Source organism: Mus caroli, unplaced genomic scaffold (assembly GCF_978045245.1).
Source record: "Mus caroli unplaced genomic scaffold, Mus_caroli_1 scaffold_13, whole genome shotgun sequence".
In the NCBI taxonomy this organism is placed as follows: domain Eukaryota; kingdom Metazoa; phylum Chordata; class Mammalia; order Rodentia; family Muridae; genus Mus; species Mus caroli.
Genome location: NW_028227268.1, coordinates 74403622 through 74421029, shown reverse-complemented (window position 1 = coordinate 74421029; position 17408 = coordinate 74403622). Strand labels below are relative to the sequence as shown.

General features: G+C 48.6%; 2 protein-coding genes and 3 non-coding genes across 7 annotated transcripts; 4 read left to right on the top strand and 1 right to left on the bottom strand.

The window, feature by feature from the left end:
• The first annotated feature begins 568 nt into the window (after window positions 1–568).
• On the top strand, window positions 569–5801 carry Rack1 (receptor for activated C kinase 1). The gene is made up of 8 exons (XM_021175673.3): window positions 569–816; window positions 1913–2084; window positions 2521–2668; window positions 3681–3776; window positions 4041–4151; window positions 4357–4497; window positions 5287–5397; window positions 5693–5801. Exons 1-8 carry the CDS (start codon window positions 708–710, stop codon window positions 5756–5758), a joined length of 954 nt encoding a protein of 317 aa, XP_021031332.1. The 5' UTR covers window positions 569–707; the 3' UTR covers window positions 5759–5801.
• LOC115032641 (small nucleolar RNA SNORD95) lies at window positions 1109–1176 on the top strand. The gene has a single exon (XR_003838275.1). It is a non-coding gene; the product is annotated as a small nucleolar RNA SNORD95 (small nucleolar RNA).
• On the top strand, window positions 2278–2358 carry LOC115032625 (small nucleolar RNA SNORD96 family). The gene has a single exon (XR_003838262.1). It is a non-coding gene; the product is annotated as a small nucleolar RNA SNORD96 family (small nucleolar RNA).
• LOC115032640 (small nucleolar RNA SNORD95) lies at window positions 3383–3450 on the top strand. Its single transcript, XR_003838274.1, has one exon. It is a non-coding gene; the product is annotated as a small nucleolar RNA SNORD95 (small nucleolar RNA).
• Window positions 5802–6067: 266 nt separating the features above from the next.
• Trim41 (tripartite motif containing 41) lies at window positions 6068–16488 on the bottom strand. 3 transcript variants are annotated; one of them, XM_021177389.3, is made up of 7 exons: window positions 15626–16488; window positions 12111–12206; window positions 8840–9070; window positions 8194–8216; window positions 7856–7983; window positions 7388–7569; window positions 6068–7298 (listed from the first exon to the last, which is right to left on the bottom strand). In XM_021177389.3, exons 1-7 carry the CDS (start codon window positions 16433–16435, stop codon window positions 7140–7142), a joined length of 1629 nt encoding a protein of 542 aa, XP_021033048.1. In that variant the 5' UTR covers window positions 16436–16488; the 3' UTR covers window positions 6068–7139. The 3 variants fall into 3 exon arrangements, with proteins under 3 accessions (XP_021033048.1, XP_021033049.1, XP_021033047.1); XM_021177390.3 differs by having other exon boundaries at window positions 7394–7569; XM_021177388.3 differs by having other exon boundaries at window positions 6068–7569.
• Between the last annotated feature and the right edge of the window lie 920 nt (window positions 16489–17408).

The window sequence follows — 17408 nt, the reverse complement described above, 5'->3', positions numbered from 1 at the left end:
CCCCAGAAATCTGAACCTGCCAGCACTTCCTCCTTTATAGCCTCGCCAGGCGGCGGCTCGGTTTATAATCCCAGTACTTGGGAGACAGAAGCAGGTCGGTAGTTCAAAACCATCCTTCGCAACACAGCCAGTTTAAGACTAGCCTTCACTACATCAAACTTTGCCTTAAAACAAACAAACAGGCAAGATTTGCTGGCACTCGCCTCTAATTGCAACTTTAATTGTACTTCCGTAAGTCAAAGTTGGAGCCGGGGTCTCCAACCGAGGAACTGAACAGAAGCGGAAAGGGCGGAGCCGCGTCTCTGCCACGTAAGGGCGGAGAGGCCACTGTAGTTTGCTTGTGTGCCCTCAGCCCCACTTCTGCTTCCACGGCATGCTCTAATCTCCCGAGAAGCCTTCCTAAAAACCTGGCGCATCTGGCTTCAGAATGCATTTGTACAGCGCTGCCCAACTAGGTTGCGTGGCAGAAGAAACGACGATACTTGAGACCTACTCTCCCAGTTCCTCCCACTTCTTAGTGCAGCCATCTTTGAGCAGCAGTGAATCATGGGAATCCCCGCCTTGCTCTCCGACTATTTCCGGTTCCGGCGGAGGCCGCTCTTTCTTTTTCTCCACAGGGTCGTGGTGGCAGCCGCTGTGGTGCTTGGCTCTCAGAGCTATCCGGTGCCATCCTTGTCGCTGCGGCGACCCTCGCATCAACTGCAGCCATGACCGAGCAGATGACCCTTCGTGGGACCCTTAAGGGCCATAATGGATGGGTAACACAGATCGCCACCACACCGCAATTCCCGGACATGATCCTGTCTGCGTCTCGAGGTACGGGCTGCATGCCGGGTAAATCACCCGGTGTCCTGGGGACTGCATGAGAGTCTCGTGGTTAAGCAAGTGGCGCGCGTGTTGGCTCGGTTCATTCCCCAACCCAGTTGTTAGTTGGGGCGTGCATACCCCAACTTGGGCCCCAACCGGGGCGACCCTTTACACATGAACGTAAACCGAGACACGTCGCGCAACTGCACTCACACCCCACCTCCCAAAGTTGGCGATTTTAAATCTCACGCTTGCTTCCTGGGGATGTGTTTAAGTAGTTTTACGGGGCTACAAGACAGGCGGAGCAATGATGACCCCAACATGCCATCTGAGTTGCTTTGCTGAAATCCAGAGGCTGTTTCTGAGCTGCTGTCGCCTGGCCCTAAACTTTAGACAGTGGGTAAACTTTGTAGGTGCCTTGTTCCCCACATTTCCGGACTTGATTGTCCCGCCCTAGGTTTTCTTGTAACTAATGATTTTTTTTTTCTTTAATGATGTATCTTCATGTGTATTTCCCTCTCCCAGATCCTCCTTACCCACCCAAAATTATGCTCATTTTTCTCTCCTACCTAATATCACGCTTATCAGGCTTATTGTCCGTTTCTGTGTAACTTGGTTCGTGGCTAGGAATGTGTCTGATGCTGCATTTATTTCAGTTAACTCTCAGGCGGGAAAGGCTGTCTCTGCTCAGCCTACATACACCCAAGTGGTGCTTCTGCTGTTAGTCTTGGGCCCAGACGATGGATAAGGTTAGGGTTAGTTTCCCAGACCCTGCATGGTAGCTTGCAGTGATCTGAAACTAGTTCCAGGGGACCTGACACACACTTCTGAACACCATAGACACAGGTAGCACACATACGTGTGTAAGGAGCCATGGTAAATAAAATACGTATTGGATGTGGAACTTAAGTCTTAATCCCAGGAAGTGTGGTGCCCGTAGTCTCACATTACAGCTGAGAACTACAACTCTTTATATTGTAGAGTAGTAAGCCTCTTCTATTTATAACTTGAAGTTTCTCTGTCCCGTTTACTGGCCCCAGTGACTTTAAGACTGTAAATGGTGCACAGTAAGTAGGCTTATACCAACCTTTACCAACCCTTTTAGACAAGACCATCATCATGTGGAAGCTGACCAGAGATGAGACCAACTATGGCATACCACAACGTGCTCTGCGAGGTCACTCCCACTTCGTCAGTGACGTTGTTATATCCTCTGATGGTCAGTTTGCCCTCTCGGGCTCCTGGGACGGAACGCTGCGCCTCTGGGATCTCACAACGCAAGTAGCTGCTTTGGAATCTTGGGGGAAAGTGGGCAAAATTAAGGTAGATTCCCCGGGGTGTGGTCTCCCCTTGGTAATTGGTCCTTTTGTTAGAGGGTGAAGCAACATTTGGGGGTGTTTCAAACTGGGTACCAATAAGTGTCTCATCTTGTAAGTTGTCTTAGGTGGGCATTTGGGAGATGTAATAGAGGATCCTAGTGATGACAAGACGACATTGTCAACCAATCCCCCACAGGGGAATGAGGACATGTCCTGCAATTCTGAATGGGTTCTCTGATACATGTCAGACATGACATGGGGTAGTAGTAGGTTCTAAGCCACGTGCGGACTGTGTGGGGTAATAGAGCCTACGGGACAAGGATGAAGCTAGGAAAAGGCTCTAGCTGGATGGATAAAACTTGTTTAGAAAGTGACCAGGTTCTCCCTCTCTTAGGGGCACCACCACAAGGCGATTTGTCGGCCACACCAAGGATGTGCTGAGCGTGGCCTTCTCCTCTGACAACCGGCAGATTGTCTCTGGGTCCCGAGACAAGACCATAAAGTTGTGGAATACTCTGGGTGTCTGCAAGTACACCGTCCAGGTAAAGGCTAAGGGTGGTAGGGGCAGCATCAGGGTTACCTCCTGCCCCCTGGGGACTTGGTTGTTTCTGAGGTGGGTTCCTCACTAGGTGGTCCTGATGGCCTGCAGTGATCTGACTCCTAGGTGTTGGGATGAAGCTGTGTACCACCGCCTGCCTATTTAGCTTTTCATTGTGTGTTGTTAGTCCTGTTTGGGGTGGTTTTTTGTTTTTTTTTTTTTAAGCTATTTGTATGCATGCTGGCGTGTGCCAAGCATGGGACTTAGAGGAGTTGGAATTTTATTTAAGTATACTGTAGCTGTCTTCAGACACTCCAGAAGAAGGTATCAGATTTTGTTAACGAATGGTTGTGAGCCACCATGTAGTTGCTGGGACTTGAACTCAGGACCTCTGGAAGAGCAGCACTCTTAACCGCTGAGCCATTTCACCAGCCCCAGAATTTTTTGTTTGTTTGAGAAGGGGTTTCTGTGTAGACCTGGCTGAGATGGGTGTGCTTTTAAACTGCTGGGGTTAAAAGGCCAGCTAGAGGTGGTACTTCCCCCCTTTCATTCCATATTAGGTTGGGCCATGGAAACCCAAACCAGGGCATAAATTGGGCAGGGTCTTGGCACATACGCAGATACCCAGATATCTACTAAAACTGCCCTAAGGGTTAAATGATCTTAAGTCTCTCACCTACCTCCTAGAGATGTATATTTAAGGGGCTACAAGCCAGGCCCAACAGTGATGACCACAACATGCCATCTGAGTTGCTTTGCTGAAATCCAGAGGCTGTTTCTGAGCTGTGCCTGGTCCTGTGCTCTATGAGTAGTGGGTGAGCTCTGGGGATCATCTTAGGACTCAAATGTCAGCAGGCTTGACCTCAGGTGGCTTTGCCAACTGCTCTGTTGGCCTAAAGATTTCACTTCTGAGAAGTGAGTGCAAGACTGCTGTTGTCCCATCTAGGGAAGTGTGGTAGAGATCTGTAATCTGGGAAAGATGGCCTCCCCTTAACCTTCCCCTGTATCCTCTGTAGGATGAGAGTCATTCAGAATGGGTGTCTTGTGTCCGCTTTTCCCCGAACAGCAGCAACCCTATCATCGTCTCCTGCGGATGGGACAAGTTGGTCAAGGTAAGCTTCAAGCAAGGGCATAGCTCTGCCAAAAATCCCAAATGTATTCCCATTCCTCTCAAATAGTGATGCATTCTGATTTGGAATATTTATGAACATTAGTTTGACTTTGGCTTTTTATGGTTCATCTCAATACCCAGGTACTGGAACTATAGAGGCTTACATAACATGCCTGTTCAGTGGTCCCTTAAAAGGGGTGTTCATACCTTTCCTGTTTAGTGTATACCTTTATCCTGGTCACCCTCAGACTCCTGTTTTTTCCAGGTGTGGAATCTGGCTAACTGCAAGCTAAAGACCAACCACATTGGCCACACTGGCTACCTGAACACAGTGACTGTCTCTCCGGATGGATCCCTCTGTGCTTCTGGAGGCAAGGTATTTGGGTTTGTCATCTTTACAGAGAAAGCTTTTTATCTGGTTATAAGCATCATTTTAAAATATGTAGAAAAGTATACCAAAGATATTTATTTTTAAGGTTGGGGTTTTGATACAGGTAGTAAGGTATTACGCATTAGAGGAAAGGACTTAGAGACAGGAACACTATACAATCTGACCTACCTCCTCTTTTCTATCTGCCCAGGATGGCCAGGCTATGCTGTGGGATCTCAATGAAGGCAAGCACCTTTACACTTTAGATGGTGGGGACATCATCAATGCCTTGTGCTTCAGCCCCAACCGCTACTGGCTCTGTGCTGCCACTGGCCCCAGTATCAAGATCTGGGTAAGTGTGATCTGTTCCATACATAGCACATTGACTTGACTGGCAGAAATCAAGCTTTCTCAGCAGATTCCATCATTTAGTTGCTGTCAGCACCAAGGGGAGTTCATTTTTTTCCCGGAAACAGTTTGCAGCACTGTGTGACATCTGCCTAATGAAAAGTAATGCCCATGTATATAGCAGTTTATGGAATGTTCTAATTGCTATGTGGTCCAAGGTAATTCTCTTGTGAGAGCCAGTGCAGGTGGCATCTAGCCACCAGATACCTATTAGGAGTTAAGTAGCTGCCGTGTATCATGAAGACCACAGTGTGTACAACATTGTAGTAGAACACTCACTTAGTATACAAGAGATCCAAATTGAGTCCCTAGCAACAAAGAGTCCTTCCCTATGCTGCTAGCATCCACTTGGCCTGCCTCTATATCCTGAGTGTGGAATTAGAGGTGTGCACTACCAACTGAGTAATTCCTGTGTCTATGAATAGCAAAATTGTTGCTGTTTTGAACCTTTTGGTTTTGTACCTTAAGCATTTGTAGCCTTTCCAAGGTAAAGAGTGCCCTTTTTAGTTGGTGAAGCACATTTTTTGTTGTTGGGGGATGAGTTGTACACACTTGAACTAAGTTGTGCAGTCAGTTAAAGTTGGCAATCCTGCCTCAGTCTCCCAGGTATTTCAGATTATAGACCTAAGCTATCAGGACCTGAGGATTTTTTCACATGTAACCAGCCTGCCAGCTCTATTGAAAGGATTCTAAGAGTAATGGTATCTTTTACGGGTTTTGGTCTGTTCCTCAGGACTTGGAGGGCAAGATCATTGTAGATGAATTGAAGCAAGAAGTTATCAGCACCAGCAGCAAGGCAGAACCACCCCAGTGTACCTCTTTGGCATGGTCTGCTGATGGCCAGGTAAGTATATTTGACCCTTCAGCTCAGTTCCCCAACTTATCTCCCTTGCTCTTAATATTTTAGGGATAAGACTGTCCGCATAAAATGAAGTCAAACCAGGTTAATTTTGATGGACTGGTTATATACAGAGAATATTAGATAACCTATTTCTGTCTAGGGAAAGATCATGATACGGAGTTTTTAAACCTGGAAGCTAAAAAATGTCTGAATATATGGCAAGCTGACGAAAGGGGTCTTAAGTTCTTTGAACTATAGAGTTCATTGCTGGGTGTGACCTGTTGTCATTCATTTACAGACTCTGTTTGCTGGCTATACAGACAACTTGGTGCGAGTATGGCAGGTAACTATTGGTACCCGCTAAAAGTTTTATGACAAAGTCTTAGAAATAAACTGACTTTCTGAAACTGGCTTCTATATATGTGAGTCCTGGGAGCTGAGTCCCTGCAAGAACAGACCACTGGTGTTTTACTATCCTGGCTAACAGCTGAGTAAACACATCAGATGTCATTTCATCACCAATTACACAAAAATCCATCAACTTTGGTCTCCTGGAAATACACTAGTGGACATCCACACCATGCCTCATCATCAACTCACATATGCAAGCATAATCTAGCCCACAAATTCAGACCAGACCTGTCCTCTGCTTTTAAAGGAGTCCACAAAAAAAGCAAATAAACACTTTTTTTTATTTTTGCAACACAACCCATCTTTCCCCAAGAACATGAGTTGACCTCAGCCACCAAAGCAGAGGACAAAAGCTGTTTAATGTCAGAAGGCAAGGGGTTACTAGAAAAATAGATTATACCCAGTGGTCTCCCAAGGATCCAGACCCTTGTCTCAAGCTCCCTAACAGGGCTTACCAAGTGGAAATAAAAGGCATGGAAAGGCCAGAAACTTCTGAATAAGAGCCTGACAGAGACTTAGGCTCCTACATAAGATGCAGAGAGAAAATAATTTATTGGGTATGTGATGTCATGCTGACCATCTCAGATCTCACTGAAGCTAAATTCTGGCCAGTCTATGGAGGTAGAAATTGGGGGGTGGAAGGAAAGCTTTAGTGTTCCTACTTCCCCAAGAAAAAGTAGACTTTTACACAGCTCTACCCTTTTGCCCAGCCTGATTGCCTAGACAGCTCCTAAAGCTCTTAGCTGAAGCTTGCACCAAAACATGGAGTGCCTTGTCCAAACCCTCCAGAGAAATGACAAAGGTTGAGGGGTGGGGGGGTGAAAAAGGAAAGTTGAGGAATCTCCACACATTCCCCTACTCGAAAAAGTGGGACCCAGAGCTGGACTGAGCTAGGCAGGAGGGGAGGTCATCAGGCAGCTGTTCGTTATCAGGGACCCATGCAGACCTGTCAGACAAAGTAGGTGAGAAAAGACTGAGCTGGAGGAGTCTAGGAGGGCTTTTTGACTCCTAGAGGGAGAAGCAGCCTGGGTTCAAGAGGGAGCAGGAAGCAATTCAGTAACAAACAGTGGGAGGTATCTAGGCTCCCAAACAGTGGGCAACCATCCACCACCACCCGCCCCCCCAGTGGTAACCAGAGGGGCCCCTGCGGGTGGCAGGCTGATCAAGGGCAGAGCTTGATTCGGGTACCCTTGGAAAGTACCCGGAAGAAAGGGAAAACACGCTCGCCAAGGAAGGCAGCTGAGAAGGTGTGCACATGGGCTAAGGTATCCGCATTGTAGAAGCCCAGGCGCCCAGCCTCATAGTCCAGGTATACGCCAAAGCGCCGTGGTTTCTCACATGGGCTGAGCAGTGTCTGCTCTGTTGAGCTCTGTGCCTGGTATCGTTTGCCGTGGGTGCCCACACACCACACTTCGCGCTGGAGTAGGAGCTGCTGAGGCAGATGGAGCCGGCGGCGGCGATGATGATGGCGTGAGGAGCTGGCATCCCCACTGCTAACAGAGGACCCCCCAGAGCCCACTTTTTCTTTATGATGGGTTGATTCACGTGCAGCACCCACTGCCCAGCCTCGCCGCCCACCCACCTCTACCTCCCAGTAGTGCCGGCCAGAGCGGAAGCCCTGGGCCCCTAGTACACAGCAGTCAGCTGAGAAGCGCTTGGAATGTTCAGGAACCTCCTGCCGACGTTCTGCCAAGCGGACTCCACGGCGATCAGGGGACAGCAGCAGAGCTGGGTGAGCTGTGTCAGGGTCCAGTGTCAGGTCCACTTGGAAAGAGACATACAAAAGAGTTAAAACACCTTCCCATCACACCATCCTACCTCATCTCTCCTTAGTTCCCACCCTATATTAGAAGTCAAGTTCAAGAACTATGGGTTTTAACCTTCACCCCAATTCTAATACCTGCTGGCCTTCCCCTGTCCCTGACTTTCCATCTCATCCAAAACTTAGCTGGGCTACCATGGAAGCAACTTTTGGCTTGAACCTCAGAGTAGCTTCCAGTAGTCTACACCATCCCAGTTAAGCCAAAAGGAAAGGCAAAAACCTCCCTACCTCTTGCAGCCTGACAAAACATGCGGCTCATTTTCCTCACGATGGCGTCTGTCAGGAAGTCGTGGCTATGGGGTTGGCATGGGTCAGGGGACCAAATCTCTGGGGGCTGCAACTGTATCTCTTCACACCTGGAGGAGGGGGACCAGGTAGGGGGTGGGAGCATGATATTCCCAGAGTGAAGAATGACAGCTAAGGGGAAGGAGCAGAGGGTCTGAGAAGCAGAAACTTAGGTTCTGGGGAGAGAGGGTGGGAGGGGAGGGGAAAAGGAAAGGAAGTCTCAGAGAGGCAGAAATGGGGAACCAGACACTACTAGGTTACAAAGGGTAGAGGGAACACACCTATTGAAAGTCTCCTTGATGTCCTGGGAATAACAGAGACAAAAAGAGGGAAAGGGAAAAAGAGAAAGAGTGTCAGCTGCACAGGGGTCACTGCTCTCTTCAGCAGAGAGGTCTGAATGTGAACAGGAAGGGGGAAAGCAGCACCTTCCAGGCTCACAATAAACAAGAATGCTTCTCAACTACCATAACTACCACAGGACTTAATCATCCTACCAGAAGCCCCAGTAACAGAAGAATGCTATCACTATTCTTTCAACTCTCTTGTTTTTTTGGTTGGTTTTTTGGTTTTTCTAGACAGGGTTTCTCTGTATAGCCCTGGCTGTCCTGGAACTCACTCTGTAGACCAGGCTGGCCTCGAACTCAGAAATCCTCCTGCCTCTACCTTCAGAGTGCTGGGATTAAAGGCGTGCGCCACCACACCGGGCTTTCTCTCAACTCTTAACCCCCCTAATTCAAACAACCAAATTAGCATTCCTTAGGTAGGTGTGATTGCCACACACATATTCAATACTGTCATCAGCTTTAAAAAAAAAAAAAAGGTCTTGGTTGAAGTACAGGCAGTTCTGTAGTAGTTGGGGAGCACTGCCTAACGGAACAGAAAAAGGAAGCAGGAGAGTGGATCAGGGCAAAGGAGAACAGTGCTCACTTGCAGTAGCCGCAGGCCCCCCTGTTGGCTCCGTTCTTGGGCTTCAGCAAGCAAGCGGCTCAGCTGGGCAGCCTGCTCTTCTAGACGGTTGGCTGCTGCTCCCGCACGTCCTAACTGAGCTTCGTGCATCTCCCGGAGGCGCCGCTCTAATCCTGCCTGCTCTTCAGCCAGAAACCGTGTTAGCCGCCCAAACTCTGAGGCTACAGCTGCCAGCTCTGACTTCATCTGGCTCTGAAAAGATGCAAAGGCAGGCATGAGGACACAGTTCTGTGATCCAGAGGAGCCCAGTATGATTCCCAGCATCCACATGGCAGCTCATAACCATCTGTAACTCCAGTTCCTGGAGATCTGATGCTCTCTTTTGACCTCTAGGGCAAATGAACATATTTGCATACATTTACATACATGCAAGCAAAACATCCATACACTAAGATTTAAAAACAGAGAGATGCAATGGGAATAGAGGCCACCACCTGAATGAATACACAAAAAAGTAAACTTGACATTTTCTGTCTGTTGCCTCTCAATCTCAGGCAAAGGAGCCTCGTGCTCCCTAACTCCAACATGTCCTGGGAACGGGAAGAGAAGTCTCCTCCCCAGTCCCAGTCTCATTGAATGGACCCCTGAGATAGGCCAACTCCTTGCATCCTGGTTCACATTCACGAACTGCTTTCTGGAATACTTACCTCTTCCCTGTCTACCTAACTTGCTTTTCAGATGGAAGCTTTCATGTTCCAAAGGACATAAAAAATCTCTTCTCTCCAGATTTCTGTACCACCAACTCTGTATTTCTGACTATATCTCCATAATGTGTGGTATTGGAAATGCTATGTTACAATACAGACAGGAGTGGGGGCACATGTGTAAAGATCAGAGGACAAATTGCAAGAGTGGGCTCTCGCCGGGCAGTGGTGGCGCACGCCTTTAATCCCAGCACTCGGGAGGCAGAGGCAGGCGGATTTCTGAGTTTGAGGCCAGCCTGGTCTACAGAGTGAGTTCCAGAACAGCCAGGGCTACACAGAGAAACCCTGTCTCAAAAAACAAAACAAAAAGAGTGGGTTCTCTCCTTCCACCAACTTGGTCCTAGGGATCAAATTCAGGTTAGCAAGCTTGGTGACAGATTCCTTTACCAACTAAGCCATCTTGCCAGTCAAGTTTTGTTTTTGAGACACAGTCCTGCTCTGTAGCCCTGACTGATTTAAAACTCACAATCTTCCTGTCTCTACCTCCTCTGCTAGTTTAAAGATAAGCCACATGCCCAGCTTTGTGGAGTCCTTTAAATTTCTCTTCTACTATGCCACATATTCCCACAGATAGGGCCAGCATAATCCTTTACTACAGTGTCATCAGAGGCTGGCACAGTGCCAACCACAGGGAGGTACTTGGTAAGAAATTTTTGAAATTACCAAATGAGAGAACTCAGAAAGCAATATTTGAAGTGAACTTAGACATGAGGGCTCATGCATATAAAGCCAAAACTCTTCAAGACGGAAGCAAGTGAATTATTCCACATCTGAGGCCAGCTTGGGCTACAACATAAAACCCTTTCTCAAAACACAAAAGGAAGATGCCACACAGTTAAGTCCTGACTCTCAGTAGTCACAGTCATCAGAAGAGAGCAGTCACTCAAGTTCTCTAAACTAGGAGTCAGCAAACTCCTGTAAAGTTGCAAACAGTAAATGTTATACACTTAGGGCAACAGGTAAAACATTTTATAGGTACAGCTGCTCCTAGATATTCAAGTGGATTTGTTTCCAGGAGACCCAAATCAGCAGATATGCAAATAATCCCTTTTTCTCCCCTATATTTTAAAAGTCTCATAACACCCAATACAATGGAAATACTACCAACTAGCTAGGCTTGTGGTGATCTGAATCAGAACAGCCCCTAGGCTTGGTCCATACTTGATCCCGTTGGTGGAACTGTCTGGGAGGATTAGGAGCTGTGGCCTTGTTGGAGGTTGTGTCACCTGGATGGGCATTAAGATTGCAAAAGCCCACACACACCATTCTCTGTTCACCTACTCCTACCCTGAACCATGAGGCCCAAAAAACGTTTTATAAGTCGCCTTCATCATCATGTCTCTTCACAGCAATAGACAAAGTAACTAAGACAAGACTGTATAAAGAATAAATGCTTTCTGGGGGGAGGGATCTTACTATATAGCTGTGGTTGTCCTGGAAGTCACTACGTAGACTAGGCTGGCCTCAAACTCATAGACATCTGTCTGTATCTGCCCCCCCCCCCCCAAGTCTGGGAGAAGTAAAGACTATAAAAAACCAAGCCAATCAAACAAACAAATGGTAGTGCATGACTTTAGTCCCAGCACTTGGGAGGTAGAGGCAGGCAGATCTATCTTTTTGAGTTTGAGGCAAGCCTGGTCTACAGAGCAAATTCCAAGAGAGGCAAGAGCTACACAGAGAAAACCCATCTCAAAAACAAAAACAAGGAGCCCACATGTTGGCCGCCTGTGTAAGGAGGAGGAACTAACAAGCAGGTAAGGTGGTAGTTGTCGAATCCAGTTTCACTCTCTGCCTGAAAGACACATATCCCAATATACATTTTCTAAAACTCAGAAGACCCTCACAGTATCAGCTTGGGAAGCTGCCAGATAGCACATTGTGATTGACATTTCACAGCAGTGACTCCCTAACGTACAGATGGCACTACTATGAGTTCTAGAAGCGGCAAGGCCCAGACTGACCAGGAAGGAGGGAAAGGGTACTCCCATTTGATGATGGCTGAAGCTTAGCTTAGCCACAGTATTAGTTCCATTCCAGCAAGGCCTGCTAGGCTTCTGAGAACAGACAGGCAACTGAAGGAGGTAAGCTAATGGAAATGGCCTGAGAACACCAGCAAAGAGGACAGGAGGTCTCTGCAATGCTGATGATTACTGATTCTATCTTTTCCTAACAGTCTGCCCTTCATCCAAGACCCAGCAAGCCTATCACACCACAGCCCTTAATGTTCAGAGAAGCTCTGCCTGCCATCTGTGTTTATCCTGCAACTTGGTACTCCTCTGGCAGCTGTTGTACATATTTGCTCACTTGCTTTCTCTGCTATCCCGAGTCAAGGGCTGGGTATCCTCTGTAGCTTTAGACAGGACAACCAGCCTCAATAGGTCATGCCTCCATTTTCACATTTTACATTTTACAGAGTCATGTCTCCTGACTCTGAAGGTTGCATCACCACAGATCTCTAAGAATCTGACAGTCTCATCTTCCTTATCCTCACAACAGCATCAGTCAGTCCACTCACACACATCACCCACCTTCAGCTCTGTCACTCGCCTCTCCTCCTTGGCCTTCATCTTCTGCACAGCCTCTAGATGCTTCCTAAGTGGTTCCACATGCCCTTGTAGCTTGGCCTGAGGGATCAGGAAAGGGAAGGTTAGTCAGGGAAACGATGAGAAGCACCTGTCCTACAGATCCTCTATCCAGTCCTCCCTACAGTGGAGATTCAATGCTTCCTATTACCACTGTCAAGTGTCAAATATGCCCTTCCTTCCCACACTCCTTCTCTCAGATGACTAGAAGTGCCCCAACTCTCCCCTGCACTCATGATGGATAGGCCCTGGGTGTGCCGTCTTCAGAGGCTGGATCTTCATGGCTGCAGAACTCTATTTCCGACAGCTGGTGTACACCTGCCCTAAGCTCCTCACCACATGAAGTCCATCCACAGGAATATTTCTGCCATTGGTCACTTCCATTTGATAAGCCATCTTCCTCACCACCTACAAATCTAAACACTCTAGAGATGGTGTGCCTGTGCTCGAAGAGTTAAAGTGAGCTGGGCGTGGTGGCGTACACCTTTAATCCCAGCGCTTGGGAGGCAGAGGCAGGCGGATTTCTGAGTTCGAGGCCATCCTGCTCTACATAGTGAGTTCCAGAACAGCCAGGGCTAAACAGAGAAACCCTGTCTATATGCCACATTCAAATATAGACCCTACACTTTTTTTTTTTTTTGGACAGGGTATAGGATTAGGAGCTGTGGCCTTGTTGGAGGTTGTATCACCTTGGTGGGCATTAAGATTTCCAAAGCCCCCACACACCATTCTCTGTGTGAATGAGACAACGCTGGCAACCCTACACTTCTATTGTCCCCTCCTACATGCCCCCACCCACGCCCTCGAGTTGTGATTCTCTGCTATTCCCTTGGTCTGGGATTACCCTACTCCACTAGTCCAAGGTATTCTTCCTTTACACCCCAGCTCCCACGCATTAATCTGACTCTATGAACCCAACTTCCTCTGTGAGCCTAAGGAACTTAGAGCTATACTTCTTCCCAGAGCACAGTTTACAAATGTGCCTTGCAGACATTACAGGGTCTTTCCTTTCCTAAGGCAGGGTCTCACAGCCCACGATAGTCTGGAATGTGTGCTGTAGCTGAGGAGGAGCCTGAACTTCTCAACTCCTACTTCCCCTCCCTAGTGCTGGGATTGCCACTTTCCTTAGTTCCTATGCTCTGGCTGGCTGCTGTGTTTTCCATTCAATTACCCACTACATGGAAAACAAAAGCGCTTTCTTCTTGTAGTTACAATTCTAACAGCAATCAGATACGTGAGCTTTCCATTCCAGGCATTTATAGCCATGTCTTTCCTGCAGCGATCAGGATAGGTATAATAAATGCCGCCTTTTACTCTATCTTTTTTTAATGTCTTTTACATTTGACTTGTTCTTTCCTTTTCATTAGGGGAAAATTCGGGTTGAACCTTGAGCCTTGCTCCAAGCAGAACCAAAACTGCATCTCGGTAATTTGAGGCAAGCCATGCTTCATTTCCTCTTTTAAAATGGGAATAATGTCAACCTCACAGATAGCAAACTTAGCAAAATTTCTAACATGTGGCAAAAGATCAGTAAATGCTATCCGGCATTTGCTAACTACATTGTAAGCTGCCAGTGACATCCTGATAATGACCCATGAACTAAAAAGATAACTGACCCTGAGTACAAAAGGCAATTGTTACACAACTGGTTGTGGAAAGTATTACTGGAGCAATAAATCAGTAATTCCATAAAATATATACAAAATTATGCCTTTTGATATTATTGCTATTTCTCCACTAGTAGAATCAGTTATTTCTACTCCATCATTCAGAATTTACAAAGCTTAAATTTACCACTTAATATTTATCTAAATTGACAGGAAATTACAAACATGAATCTAAATAGATTATTACAGGGTCTTGCTGTATTTTAGGCAGGATTTCACTATGCAGCCACGCTGACATAGAATTGGCTGTTTAGCTCAGGCTGACCTCAAACTCAGAGATCTGCCAGCTTCTGCCTCCAGAGTTCTATGATTAAAGGCTCATGCTATCACTCCTACCCTCCCCTTTCCCCCTTTTTTCCTTTAGTACAAGTTCTCTGAGCTGGGAAGATAGTTTAGCTCTGAAGATAAGTTCAATCGTTCAACCCACAATGTGGAAGGAGGAATCAATTCCCAAAGTTGTCTGTTAACCTTTGCATGGGGTTTACACTCACACCTGCAAAGGCTGTGAGTTTGAGACCAGCTTGGTCTACATAGGGTGTTTTGGGACAGCAAGGGCTAGAGAGAGACCATGTCTCAAAGACTATAAACAGGCAAATAACTTTTTTTTTGAGTGAGTCTCGTGTAATTCAGGTCTCATGGAACTCAGGCTGGCCTCTATCTTGCTATGTAGTCAAGGATGACCTTGAACTGATATTCCTGCTTCCACTTTCCCAAGTGTTCGGTTGAGGGGCTTGCTGTACTATGCCCATCTTAGGTTGAGTTTTCTATAGATCCTCTCACTGATTCTGGACTTTTGCAGTAAGGCCCACTGTAGTTTTGAAAACCTACTCTAGTAGTAACGAACAGTGAGCTGAGTGAGACTCTAAGCTGAGGTGATGATGATCACTGAAGTCACTGACTGAATCACAAACAACAAAGCTCTGGGCCAGCAAACAGAGGCTCCACTCTCCTCCTAGTTCCTGACTTCAAATCTGAAGATAGTTCTATCTGTGCTGGCTGTTTCATAGATAAATGTCCTTCACATATGTCCAAAGAATCAGGGAAATAAAGAGCCAGACGGTTAACCAAACGAAATTACATTCCAAGAACAGTCAGGTCAGAAAGGTCAAACTAAAATATCCAAGTAGGATGGAGGCCCCAAGAGGAGGGTGTTCACATCAAAGTCTCTCTCTAAAGCTGTACAACATATAAGCCTCCAAATTCAGAACATAAACCTGCTTCCCAATCAATACAATGAGAATAGCAAACATCAAACTCACAGTGACACTGAATTCTAAACGATAATCTATAAAAGGTGGCCATATGCCTGTGGTAATGAAAGTTCAAAGACACTCTGAAACTTGAGCAAGACGTCTTGCCCTAAGAGCCTCTCTTTCTGGTAAATACATGAGACTGGGTGCAGAGAGAAACCAACGAAACTCATAGCCTAGGATAAGTGCGGGACCCACTGAGAGACAAGTGTTTGGAACCTGACACTAGTTATTTCTTTGCTCTGGTTTCAGACCCTTCATTTGTTCTTTTAGGTCTCCATTCCTTCCCATCTGAAGTAGCTCTGTCATGGATAATACTTAAGATTCACCCAGAAGAAAATAGGACTGGAGTGAAGCACGTCCTGTCACTAAGCCACAGAGCCAGTTAGAGGATCCTTCCCATTTACCCACCTTGAAGTCAGTGCTTGGACAGGGAGAACCATTTTTCCAATGATAAGGTCCTGCTGAGAGAACCGGCATCACGTCCCCAGTCCCCGTTCTCTCCTCCCCATCCTGACTCCACTCTGCCACCCGTGTTACTCACCTTGTACTCCTGCACTACCTCCTCCAATGGCACCACACTATGCTGTTTGTGGCTCCTGGATTCGCGGCACACCACACAGATGGCTTCTTCATCCACCTCACAGAACAGCTTCAGGGCTTCTTGGTGTCTTGGACAGATGCCTTGTTCATTCACACGGCTCCCTCGCCCAGGAGTTGGGTGCATCTGACGGATCACCTGGACCATGTTGGCCAACTGCAGGTTGGGGCGGAAGCTCCGCCGAGGAAAACTTTTTCGACACTGGGGACAAGTGAAGCATCTCCGAGGGGCTGGAGGTGGCGGCAGTTGGGTGATCGGGTCTAGCTCCTCTTCCTCGTCTTCCTCCAGCACTTCCTCCTCCTCGTCCTCATCTTCCCCTCTCAGGTCCGCCACATCCCCCAAGTAATAGTCCAGTTCCTCCTCCTCCTCCTCCTCCTCCTCCCACACATAGTCCATGTTGTCCCAGTTAGACCCACCTATACCACTACTCCAGAACACTTCCTCTTCCTCCTCGGCCTCCTCCTCCATGTCACCCTCATAATCTTCTTCCCGCATAGGGGTGTCCCAGCCCCCGCCAGCCCCGACAGCTTCCACTTCTTCCTCCTCTCCGACCTCCTCCTCCTCCTCCTCCCGATCCAACTCATCTCTGTCTTCCTCATCCTCCCCGCCCCACAACTGGGTTACACACACTCGGCAGAAGTTGTGCCCGCAGCCGATGGACACCGGGTCCGTGAAGTAATCGAGGCAGATGGCGCACACCGCCTCCTCCTGAAGGGTCTGCACAGGGTTGGGTGTCATGGCAACGGCAGCCATCTTAGTGTCCAGTCAGCCAGGGTAGAAGTGCGGTGGGGGGAGCGGGGGGTGGGGCGGGGGGGTCTCCCTTTCCCGAAGCCCCGAAGCCCCGTCCCCACCCCGAGCCCAACCTCTCTGCACCTTGTCTGCGGCAAGGCCAAAGGAATGTCCTCCGACCAGCCCACCCCGCCACACACAGTCCCCTACCCCCAGACGACCACCGTGTCTCACAGAGGGGAGGGGACAGAGGGGAGCCCCACCGACAAGCCGCTCAGGTGGACCTGAGTGCAAATCTGCCCCAACGCTCCCCTGGCCTGCTCATAAACCCCCGCCCCTCCTCACTTCCTGGCCCCGCCCCCCGGCTTCCGGCCTCCCTCCCAACGCTTCCGGCGTCTCCGCACAACCTGAACTCAGGAGTTCCCGGCGAGGCGCCGCCCCCTCCTCCCACGCCCCGCCCCAGGCTGCGGAGCGACCGGAAACGAGGAGGAGACGCTCTAGCTGACACGGTGGAACAGGACGGGAGGGCTAGGACGGCGGAGGCCCACGTCTCGGTGATGACTGGCCGCGAAGAACGCGTACGGAGCGGAAGGCGCCCCCATGCCCTGCCAGCGGGGACGGACGGCGGAGGGTGGCGAGGACGTTGAGCAGCGCCCTGTTCTCCGTGCTCCAACCGCAGCGGCCTAGCGCCATCCTACCGACCAGGCACGGACGATTGCAGAAGGGACTCCGAGGACCAGTGCCGGAAGCTGAGGGGCGGGCCCGCTCAGCGTCCTCATATTTCCGGCCCCTCTAGACCCGAAACTTGTTTGTTCGTTTGCGACTCCGGGGGTCCCTCCGAGCGGGATTCTGGGCGGAGCCTGACGAAACCGGCTGAGACTGGAGTTAGAGGCTCCGCCCTCCCGCTGGACTGGGCGGTTTCTCGCCAGCTTTAGGAACTGCCACTTTGCTGGGGACCACAGCGCTCCTGTAAGCCCAGCACTGTAGAGGCAGAGGC